The sequence below is a fragment of the Malaclemys terrapin genome, chromosome 2 (genome assembly GCF_027887155.1).
Source record: "Malaclemys terrapin pileata isolate rMalTer1 chromosome 2, rMalTer1.hap1, whole genome shotgun sequence".
Taxonomy (NCBI): domain Eukaryota; kingdom Metazoa; phylum Chordata; order Testudines; family Emydidae; genus Malaclemys; species Malaclemys terrapin.
The window spans coordinates 165163120-165175227 of record NC_071506.1 but is presented as its reverse complement, the minus strand read 5'-3'; the positions used below and the strand labels follow the sequence as shown (position 1 = coordinate 165175227).

The 12108-nt window shown below is 39.6% G+C and overlaps 1 protein-coding gene across 2 annotated transcripts in view; it reads left to right on the top strand.

The window, feature by feature from the left end:
• LPCAT1 (lysophosphatidylcholine acyltransferase 1) overlaps positions 1-12108 on the top strand; it is a 162673-nt gene that overhangs the window by 70829 nt on the left and 79736 nt on the right. For both annotated transcript variants that reach the window (XM_054018344.1, XM_054018345.1), the window contains exon 9: positions 336-418. In XM_054018344.1, coding sequence (XP_053874319.1) covers positions 336-418 — 83 coding nt within the window. The remainder of the gene's footprint in view (positions 1-335; positions 419-12108) is intronic.

Sequence of the window (12108 nt, the reverse complement as noted above, 5' to 3'; positions counted from 1 at the left end):
ATGAAGATGGAGAATCATTGAGTTTGGGAAAACAGTTAATATCTTCCTGCCCCCAACTCAGAAGAGGAAATCAATCACTTAATCTGTGTCTGTAAGGTAGAAATAAGCAGAGTCATAGCTGTATGGTCATCTATAGCATTTGATGTGGCTTTTCTTAGCTCAGGGTGCGAAGATTTAATTTTCTAAATTTTATTTTTGATTGCTTTCAACTTGATATTATTGTTGCAGTCCTATAAATATAAGTAGCAGTTCTGTTTTATTTTTCACTGTAATGTTATAATACAAATATTTTTAAATGTTAAATACTTCGCTTTAATTTAGTTTTCTATGTACAGTTCCTCCCTGTTTATATACCTTCAGAAGAGGAAAAGAAAAACCCATCTTTGTATGCAAATAATGTCAGACGTGTAATGGCAGAGTAAGTATGCTGATAATATATTGGATTATAGACTAGAAATAGATGCTTGATTTCACTTTGGTATCAAAAAGAAGTATTGAAGGTTATCAGTATTTGCCTGCCTGCAGATAAATGTAGGTTATATTTCATAATGATATATTTAAAACTTCTTACATATTGTTAACTTTTCTTTCTGATGTATTTTATTATTTGAGAAAAGTAAGAAACTGCAATGATTGGCAGAAAACAAGTACTATAGCAACACTATACTGACTTTACTGTAGTTCCTTTAGCTGTCTACGTACCTCAGATTTTAATATGGCACTTACCACATTTTGTTATGGTTTAAGAACTTGGCAAAAAGAAACAGTGACTATAACTTGAAGTTTAAGCTTTGTAAGAGAATTTGCTTGTTTAAAAAAATTGAGGAAAAAATAGATTACACCTAGGATCATAAATGTGTATATAATTTTTCTGTCTGACATTATTTCAAATCTAAAAATATAGAAATCTAAAAAGAGGTTCATGATAGTGAGCTCAGTCTGTCTTAATGATATAATACTGATTAAATGGGAAACACTATTTCCAAAGGCAAATAATGTTGCACAGTTAAGGACTCATGATTCATGAAATGCACAAACTTTAACACTATTCCATAATGTTTATGCACTGATAGTGTAGGTACACAATCATATGTTTTTCTCAAGTAATATATATTGTACAATTTTTGTACTACCTCAGCAATACACACATAGCACCTTATAATTCTTACATAATTTCCCTGTCATAATAGTCCAGTGTTTCTTTTGACTTAAACTTATAATACATGTCTTACTTTCTATATATTTATCTTAATTTGGTCAGCAACCTTGTAATTTACATTTAACAGGATATTTTATGTCCTTATTTTATTTTTTTATTTTTATATATATATATAAAAAAATAATTGGGCTTGCTTAGGATAGTATTGATGTATGTTTTTAATGATTACTTGTTTGACGGTATTGCTAACATAGAAATGTATCTGATATGTATTTTTCCTGTGGCTTATACTCAAACTGTCTTAAGGAAGTTCAAATATTACTTTATCTAAATACTGGATGTGTTCTAAATGTTTCTAAGCTGTTGCTTTAATTTGACATATGAATGTGTGTAGAATTTATACTCAAACACTGATTTAAAGGTTGTATATATTTCTAACTAGACAAAAAATAAAATGAAAACTGATTTTTCCATAGAATTGCCATAAAATGTATGCTTTTCCATGAGATAAGTATAAGAAAGCCATAGTATATTTACAATAAGATGTATTTATTAAACAAAATTGAAGTGGGGACAATGTAGCTGTGAAACCGTATGTATGCCAGCACAGAGGGTTAAATTTCTCTCCCTTGCCCTGTCAATTAACTGTTCTTGAGGATCCCCCTGCCAGGTGTCTCCTGAGGTCCCATGGAGGGATTCCTCCTCCTGCTTCCTGGAGTCCTGCAGGGGTACTCTGGAAGAGGTCTGCCTCCATTTCTGCCTGGTGTGGATGATGCCAAGGGGTTGTGGGAAATCTCTTTTTTCCTTACTCCCCCATTCTGCTCGTCTGGATGGCTGGGAATGGTGGGGGATGGAAGAGTCTGAGCTTGATTCTCAGCACTTCTTTCTGCCTGGCTTTATAGAGAGACTCTTGGGTAAGGTTGTTCTTCCTTGGTACTGCTTGAGTTTGCCTTGGCCCTGCAGAAGGGTTAAAGGAAAGATGGAAATCTACTTCTGCAATCTTCTTATGATACCTGTTACCTCCTCCCAGTGCTGCCTGATATTGCATCTGGTTCCCTGTATTTTTGGGAGAGGGAATTTGGCCATACTGCCCAGTCTCATTGCCCTTCCCAGCCCCACAGAAAGGTATGTTGGGTAACCACTTGTCTCAACTTGCACTGAGAGGGTCATCTTTCCCCAGCACAAGTGGCATCCCTGTGCTTGGTTAACAGTTCTCCCCACTGTTTCTCACAGTCCTGGAGAAGGGAATGAGAGGAGAATCATTTACTTTATCCTTTCCCCTTCCAGTGCCACTTTGTTCTCTACTTTGCCTCCTGTAAAAGAGGTTGGGAAATACAGATTCTCCTCTGCTGCATGTATTCACTGTGTTGCCTAATCCCATGGAAGACTCCTTCCCCTTGCTCAATTCCACTTTTGTCAAGGATGTTCCCCAGAACAGAGTCTTTGTGACTGTGGTAGTCAGTTCCCACTTGTATGTAGCTAGAATACTGTATTAAGGTAACTATCAGGCACACATACTGGTATCAAGGATGTAATACTTGAAGGGGAGTTAATCCAGGCACATTTTTTGTGTTCAAAATTTGAGTGCTGACACCTGGATACATACTTTGCAAGTATTAACACTTGAAGCAATTATCAACTGCTTGAACAGGTGTAAATGCTTGAAAAGTTCAAATAAAGATGTCTGCGTTCTCACATATGCAAATGAACTCTTTAAAAATTGTATATAAGTATTCCTATAGCCAGAATCAACAATGTAGAAATCAAACCAAATCAAATGAAGTTTACCTCGTCTCCATACAAAGGAACTAGCCTCTGTCTCTGAAGCACCCTCCTGCAACAGAGTAACGGTCCCTGAAGTCCCCTGATGTGATTTAAAAAAAAACAATCATATGGTGTGTGTGTATTTGTAACATTTTGACATCTAATTTTATACAAATCAATAAGCTTTGCTTCTTCCTTGTTTTTTCTGCTTTCTTTCGTCTCTTCACATTTTCTTCTATTTTTAATTTTTCCACCGATTGATGTTTATCTCTCCCTTCTTTGAAAGTACTATCTGCACTTTAAAATTACAGGGTTGGGATCCCAATTTTATACCTTCCCCAAAACTGATTCTAGTTCGGTTTTACAAGCATAGGCAGCTGTGAACTGTGATTTAACCATATTCTTCACTTGTCTACAACCCTGCAAAAGTTCAAAGGCTCTAGCACAGTTTAAGGTATCTATACTACAAGACCATAGTTAATTGTCAGGGAAGTTACCATGCTATAAATGGGTTCCCTCCCACAAAATGATGGATTATGTATTTTAAATGGGTTCTAAATCTTTCCCTCAAGCTATCCTGTCTACCTTTACCCCCCCCCACTATCTTCCTCTGTCTTCCTCCTCTCTGTACTTTGCAGGCCCCTTTACACCTTTCTCCATTTTAAACACACTGCAGCTGCCCCTAAACCAGTATGTCTCTATTCTCCAGCCACTACATCTCTTCCCACTCCCTAAACTTCCCTTAGGCGGTTTTTACTGTGACAAGTACCCAAGACTGTGTACCTGTCTGCTAAAACAACGAGGAGTCCTTGTGGCATCTTAGAGACTAACCAATTTATTTGAGCATATGTTTTCGTGGGCTAGAACTCACTCCATCAGATGCATGAAGTGGAAAATACAGGAGCAGGAATAAATACATGAAAAGATGGGAGTTGCCTTACCAAGTGTGAGGAACTCCCATCTTTTCATGTATTTATACCCGCTCCTGTATTTTCCACTTCATGCATCTGATGAAGTGGATTCTAGCCCACGAAAGCTTATGCCCAAATAAATTTGTTAGTCTCTAAGGTGCCACAAGGACTCCTCGTTGTTTTCGCTGATACAGACTAACACAGCTACCACTCTGATACCTGCTTGCTGTGCCTCTTCCCTTTGTTAAGAGTGGAGAAGATGAGTAGTTCACAGCAGGCCCTGCTAGTGGGAGAACAGAACAGTGTTTTTAGAAAAATATCCTGTTTAGTGCTAGTAGGTAAGCCTTTGGAGGCTGTGAAGAGTAGCACTTTGTACATAGCTTAACTGCTTATTGATGTGGAAGTATTATGGAGGACCACCCCAATGGGCAAGCAATGGGTGCTTTGTCATCAGTATTTTAAGTTACTTACAAAGTGGGTAAACATTAATCACATTTGACAGATTTAATTAACACTCAGAGGAAATCTTCCATTAAAATTAATGGAATATTTGTTTCTAACTCCCCTAGCCAGCTTTCAAAATCTCAACCAGAGATTTGAAGCAGTACACTTATGTGCTCTCTGGTCTAATCTAATAGATATGAAGTCTTGGCTCAAATACCAGGTTAACAGATTCTCTGTATGACTTTGGGTGAGTCACTTAACTTGTATGTCTTAGTTACTCAGAGGGAAGTGGTATTATTTGCATACAGCTTAGTGGAGTGGTGAAAAGCCTTGCTAAATAAGTTTTGTGAACTGTAAAGGAATATTAAAGGCACTCTGTTGAAGAGGTGGGAGCAGTGCTCAAGGCTTCCTGGTTCAGCCCTGTTCTCATGCCATCAGGACAAGAAAATATTTTTGGGCAAAGATCAGCACATAAAGAGAATTATCCATTTCCCAAAACTATTCCTGAGCTTGTCTAGAATTTTGGACTTATTTAGAATAGCTTTGGGCACCAAACTTAACATGGCACATACATGCACATACATGCACAGCACATCCAGGTTCCTGCTAAAATGGAAAGGCAATTTTTGCCTGGGTGTCAGTTTTCAACAAATTTTCCTGAAGCTTAGCAAAGCATATGCTGTACACAAAAGATTGTCTTCAGTATCTGTAAGTGTTTTTATTGTCAAATTTGAAATGTAAGGTTCTGCTTATTGCAGTATGTCCCCAAAATGATCCTTATAACTTCTGAAAATAGTTATGAGAGGGTGAAAATGCAGTTTTCCTCAGAAAAAAACACTTACTTTTGGGCTTGTGACTTTTAAGGGCAGCTGCTGCTCCTGCAGGAGAGCCCTATTAAATAAAACAAGTTCATTGTTGTTTTTTGAACGAGAGTTGCTTGGACAAAAAAGGCTTTAACAGGTGTGCCTTGGATAGCAGTAAAATGTCTGGACAATATTTCTTCTGCTGCTTATGTCTTGGTGAGGATCACTTCCTTGCTAAGTGCTTAGTCAGTGGTGGCATCTTCTCATGCTCATAAAGATATAATTGTCTACTGGCCTTCCTTTTTAGAGGAATCATTGAAGGCCCAATCTATGGATCCACCTGCTTTAGAGCTGAGTATCTGTAGAGGTCCAGAAGATCAACTTCTAGATCAGTTCTCAAGTTAACCTTGTCTAATGTGGCTTAGGTTCAGGATGAGTCATCTTGACTGTAATGGCTTCTTCAGTACTTACATAATCTTGAGTGCCAAAGTCTTCAGTGTTGACTGAACCCTCAGGGCATTTGGCTACAGGAACTGGTGGCAGTCCCAAGGTTTCTGTGTCATGGACCCATTTGATTAGTTAGGGCTGATGCTTTCCTCTATAGAATCACAGAGAAATCACAATCTTCTTCCTCCCCTTAAGGCAAAAGGAAGAGACATGGCTCTGTTGACTTTTCAATACCATCTGGAAGCATGCTTGTCTGCAACGTTAGTAGAGGTTCCAAGAAGCATCACTTTTGAAGTACTTCAGTGGATCAGCAGTTGCCCCATAGACTACATCAGTGAACTCTATGTCCAGTGTCTAGTCCAGATCCAAGTAGTGGTCAACTCCTGCTATGTCCTCTCCAGTAGAGATTACTTACATGTATTTTCATATTGATTCAGACAGGAGAGTTTTCTGTGCTGAGGCTAGTATCCAAGAGCTATCTGAGTTGCGTTAGCTACCAAGTGGGAAAGACCTTGATATTGCCCTATGTAGTTCTTATGTCAGAGACTCCTCCACCTATAATGATAGCTCTTCTCCTTCCAGGATAGAAGGGAATGTCTCCAATGAGACCCCCCCACACTGGGCTTTGATAATGATCTATATAGTTTTGCACATGGGAGCAAATGGCCTTTTGTAAAAGGTCACCTCAAATGCCTGCATCTATTTGCTTCTGCTTTCCATTCTGGCTGCAAGTTCTCTCTCCATCCCTCCACCATCTTCTCCCCTAGTTTGAGAGGCATCATCTCTTTTTCTTAGTATCAATATGGCCTGTAGGATACTGAGGGAGATGTACATGATTCTACTGATGTCAAAATTTGTGTATGTGTCCTGATGATTCTGTGAAAGTAACAAACTTGTCATTGCCAGATGATTGCTATGAGTTTCCCGGGCCATTGTGATACTTGAATGAGGCATTTGGATATGGCCACTGTCCTGGAGAAAACTCAAACTCTTAAACTTCATTTTAAAATGAACAGAAGGAAAGTAGTATACTTCCAGTTCTCAAAGAACTGTTCGGACCGTTTACAGAGCTCCATCTGACTTCTTCATTGGCCTCTATGGAGGCAAACCAAAGTGAAGTACTTTTCTAAAGTGTTGTAACAGCATTTTGAATGTTTCTACCAACATCCTCTATTGGGTCTTTACGGTTTCTGCTGCTATTGAGTGTCTGAAGGGCTCTGGGACTTGCTATCTCTAGCTGCATTTATTTTTCAATATAATAATGTGCAACATTCTGCCTGAATAGGAATAAGGACAGAATGATTTATGTATGGGACAAATTGACCTCAAAATCAACAGAAAGGACCTCCACTCATGCTTCCTGGGGGAGCAAGAAAATGGCATTTCTTGTCCTTCTCTCCCTCTCCCTCCAGCTTTAATGATAACAAGATATTACAGTTCTTCTGTCGGATAAACATATAGTGCTTGTATACTTAAAAGCGGTGCTTGTCCGCCTTCTTGATGATGATGAGCTACTTATGAAAATATTGTGTACTATCCCAGACACTTAATAATAACCACTTAATGTACTGTCTTACACATCACAAATCATAATCCTCAGCTGTACTTCTGTGTAGTTCCAGAGCTCTTTAGGGTACTGATAAAGTTGCATCACTTAAGCCTTTTCAGACCAGTGTACAAGGGCTTATTTAACATCCTTACTCTTTTCATCTGTTTCATTTTCTGTTCCACATCTTTGCATAGATTGCTGTTCTTCAGAAGTTCACATTTAAGTGTCTGGTAGATGCCTCCTTAAAAGTAGCATCTACTTTAATTACTCTTATTATAATATCCAGCAACACTAATAACAGGAAAGATGTCTGGTGCAGTCAGTTGCAAAGTTTTGTCTTTAGTAGGATGTTTGAGAATTTCATCAGAACAAACATCAAAATATTATGAGTGAGTGATGGATGATAGGTTGAACAATAAAACTGGCTTGATGGCTGGCATGCACCTATATTTTGATTTGAATGCACCACTTTTCACATAGATACATTGTCAAAAATGTTAAGTATTTCATAGTTCTATTTTGACAGTCCTGGATACTCCATTCATAAAGTAGGCTTGAAATGCAAAATATCATGTTTATAATTTATTTCAAAGAATGTCTTACATTAGTTCTAGTAAGTCCTCTTCTTTATTAGTTAGATCTACAGATATTCCACTTTCAGCATTTACAAAAGGATTCGTAATTCTTTAATCATTAGTAACTTACGAGGGAAAATTTTCACTAAATTCCTCTTTGAAAGAACAAGGGTCATAGATCCTTCATCTTCATCATGTCATTTCACTTAATTTTTCCATAGGAAATCCTTTAAGTGTAGTCAAGGTTCAAATTGAGAAAATGGTGAAGGTACTCTTCCAAGCTCTCTAGTAAGCAGTTCTGGACAATTGCAAGCTTCTTGGAGGGCATTTGCTCTATAATAAACTGAGTTGGGGTGTTGAACAATTCAATGAAAAAAGGTTGTCACCTGTCCTGCTAAGGGCCTGTTACAAGTTTTAATGTTTGTGTTCTTTGACATAAAAGAAAATGAGGGTACAGATTCTCATAATATAATAGCAGTCACAGTGCCTCAAAGATTTGTAAGATTAATTTTCAGGTAACAAACTGGCAGACCACCAAAAAGTTGCCCATGCACCACAGGTTGAAAACCATTGCTTTAGAGATTTCATTCCCAAAACTCTGCTCCTGACAGAGGGTAACAGGGATAGTGTGGAGTGGGAAGAGAAAAGGAGAACTCTGGAGCTTTACACCAACTCTCACATAAGCCCATATATCTCATATGTAAAAGGTATAGACCCTTCAGTCCAAGAAATGAGCATAAGAGGAAGGTTCACCTGGGGCTGAGATTTTTTGAGCAAGTGAGGGTGTCGGGGAATTGATTAGGAACATAAAAACTGTCATACTTGATTAGACCAGTGGTCCATCTAGCCCATTATCCGGTTTCTGGCAGTGCTAGTACCAGAGCTTATGGGGGAGTGTACAGAACAGGGCAGTTGGAGTGATCCACTTCTGTCTTCCACTCCCAGATTCTGGCAGTCAGAGGTTTAGGGTTACCCCGAGCATTGGGTGACATCCCTGAACATCTTGGCTAATTAGCCATTGATGGATTTATCCTCCATGAACTGGTCTAGTTATTTTTGAACCCTGATATATATTGGCCATCAGAATATCCCATGGCAATGAGTTACTTCCTCTTGTTTGTATTAAATCTTCTGTCTAATAATTTATTTGGGCGACTTCTGGTTTTTGTGTTGTGGGTAAATAACACTTCTTTATTAATTTCCCCACACACACACACCATTCATGATTTTATAGACCTCTATTATATACCCACTTGTCTCTTTTCTAAGATGAACAGCCCTTGCCTTTCCTCTTGTCGAAACCGTTCCATATCCTTGATGATCTTTTTTGCCCTTCTTTGAGCCTTTTCCAGTTCAATTATATCCTGGATACATTCAATGCATGGGTCCACCATAGATTTATGTAGTAGCATTATGACGTTTTCTATATTACTTTCTGTCCCTTTCCTAATGGTTCCTAACATTCTGTTAGTCTTTTTGACTGTAGCTGTGCACTGAGCTGAAGTTTTCAGAGAACTATCCACGGTGACTCCTAGACTACTTTTAGAACTCATTTAGAACCTGTCATTATATATGTATAGTATGGATTTTTTCCAGTGTGCATTACTTTGCACTTCTCAGTGTTAAATTTTGTCTGCCATTTTGTTGCCCGGTTCACCCTGTAACTCTTTGCAGTCCCCTTTGGACTTAACTATCTTGAATAATTTAGATTGTCTGCAGACTTTGCCACCTCACTGGTCGTTCCCTTTTCCAGATCATTAATTAATATGTTGAACAGCACAGGTTGCACTACAAATCCTTGGAGGACCCTGCTGTTTACCTCTCTCCATTGTGAAAACCAATCATTTATTACTATTCTTTGGGCATGGCTACACTTGCAGATGTAGAGCACTTTGAGTTAAACCAGCCTTCGTAGAGTGCAGTAGGGGAAGCGCTGCAATCTGGCCGCACTAACAGCTGCAAGGACACTGGCGTGGCCACATTAGCAGCTCTTGCAATGGCCACAGAGAGCAATGCATTGTGGTAGGTATCCCAGCATGCAAGTGGCTTCAATGTACTTTTCAAATGGGGGGGGTGGAGTGTGACAAGGAGTGTGTTGTGTGTATGTGGGGGGAGAGAGAATGGGTTTTTGGGGGGCTGAGAGCATGTCAGCATGCTGTCTTGTAAGTTCAGACAGCAGCAGACCCCCCTTCCCCCACCTCTCTCTCTCACACACAGCATTCCACAGTAATGGTTGCTTTGTCTCGGAGCAGATAAACATGCTGGCTGTCAGAAACAGAGCTTTCAAAGGGAATATCGGCATGCCTGCAGTGATTCCAAAACAATGACAAGAGTAGCCACTTGACTTAAGGGGATTATGGGATGTTTCCCGAGGCTGATCAGAGCTCAGTAATGCAACACCTCGTTCACACTGACACCCGGGTGTTTCAGCCAATGCGCACCAAGTGTTAATCTTCTTGCCGAGGTGGAGTACCAGGAGCGCTCTAGCCCTGGAGTCAGAGCGCTCTGTGTGCCTTGCCATTGTGGACGGGTAGTGAGCTAGGGTGCCCAGGGCTGCTTTAATGCACTCTAACTCGCAAGTATAGCCAAGCCCTTTGATTCCTGTTTTAAGCTTACAACCAGTTTTTTCAGGAGAAATTAATCAAGTTGGGTAACTGAGAGAACTGGACATATGTTTGCAGTAGGTGGTGGAGCTGATTTGATTTTCTGTGGAGGAAAAGGCAACAGGAATTGTCAGATGCCTTGTTATGAGGAGACAGAAAAACTTGTTAGGTTATTGAGGAAATGTGACATAACAGGGTACAATCCAGACTAATGAACAGCTGTGTCACCCCTGCCCTGTAACCTGGGTTGCCCTTTACAATGCCTTGCTGCTGTAGCTTCAAGCATGGACTGCTCACAAACAGCTTCCAGGATGTAAGTCACTCCCAGCTATATCCCTGTGTGTGCTGCAGCCAGCCCTTCCTTGGCTCTCACCAGCCTTGGTTATGCTGTAGAGTGACCCCCAACAACCTCCCCAGTCCAGGATCTTCCCCCAGAAATGTATGTCCTGTATGGCACCGCTGTCTCCTGGACAATACAAATATGGTTGTGTGTTATTCCTTTAAGGGAATAATATGCACACAACTTGTTAGCCCAAATGGAGATATCCAGACACTTCATCTTGAACCCACTGGATTAGATAAAACAATAAAACAAGTTTATTAACTACAAAGATTTTAAGTGAGTACTAGTAATGAGGCATATAAGTCAGAAAGGTTACAAGAAATACAAAGATAAACCGCTTACTGGTGCCTAACTTAACAAATTATATTTGATTCAAAGCAAAGTTTTCTCACCGTGTGCTTTCAGCAGTCTCACTGACCAGACTTTTTAGGTCAGGACCCCTCCCCTAGCATCAAATGGCTGCTTCCTTTGTCTCTTCAGATGCACTGAATGCGATGGACAGGGGGAGAGAGATAAAGGTGCCTCCGGGTGTTTGTCCCTCCTTGTTATAGTTTCAGTCCCCCTCTTGAAAAACATTTCCAGCTGAGAACCAGGAGCCAGAGAGTCTGTGCGGAAGGATATTCCCTGCTGATTTTTTTCACCTGTTGAACTTGCTTTGTCTTCCCTTTACTACTTAAATGCAATTCAGGCAAGTACACATTCCTTTGTTTAGGACAGAAATGTTTCCCAACTTGTTCCTGGGCAGAGCTATGGAGTTTGGAGCATGTGTTAACACCATACAGGGGAATCTTATAACTTCACATACAATGTTGCCACACACATTTTAACAAACAATACTTGTGACGTTGTGCAGTCTATATGGTTTTATAAAAACTTGATAATAAGTCAATATAATGTAACTGAGATAGTTTTAGAAAAATACAGTAATAAGTGAATGTAACGTAACTGGGATATGCTTCATGCAAAAGGTCTCTTGTAAGGTATCATTACAAAGCTTATAATCTACTGAGTATGATCATCTGATTTGTATAAATGTACCACTCTTGTATCTAAAACTAGAAATATAAAATGTAACTCTGAGGGCCTATTGTAATTGTGTAAAGTGTGGACCATTAATGATGGTTTGGAATCTTGATGACTCCCATTGTCTGCAGATGGCTGTATTTACCTGTGAGTCTTCCTGGATATGTGTGTACTGGCAAGTGAGTAATGAAGTCTTGCAGTGACATGTGATCATGTCACCTGAACTGGAATCCATCTTTAACCTGGTGCTTTTCCAGTGAGGGGGGGGTGGAAAACCAGAGAGACAAAGAGTTCCCGCCTTATACAAAAGATATATAAAGGGGGGAAGAGAACAGAGAGGGAGAGGAGCCATCATGAAGAATCCCCTAGCTACCACCTGAGCTGCAACAAGAGCTGTACCAGGGGAAAGAATTGTGCCCAGGCCTGGAAGATGTCCAGTCTGAGAAAAACTTACTGAAGCATCTCTGAGGGTGAGATTATCTGTATT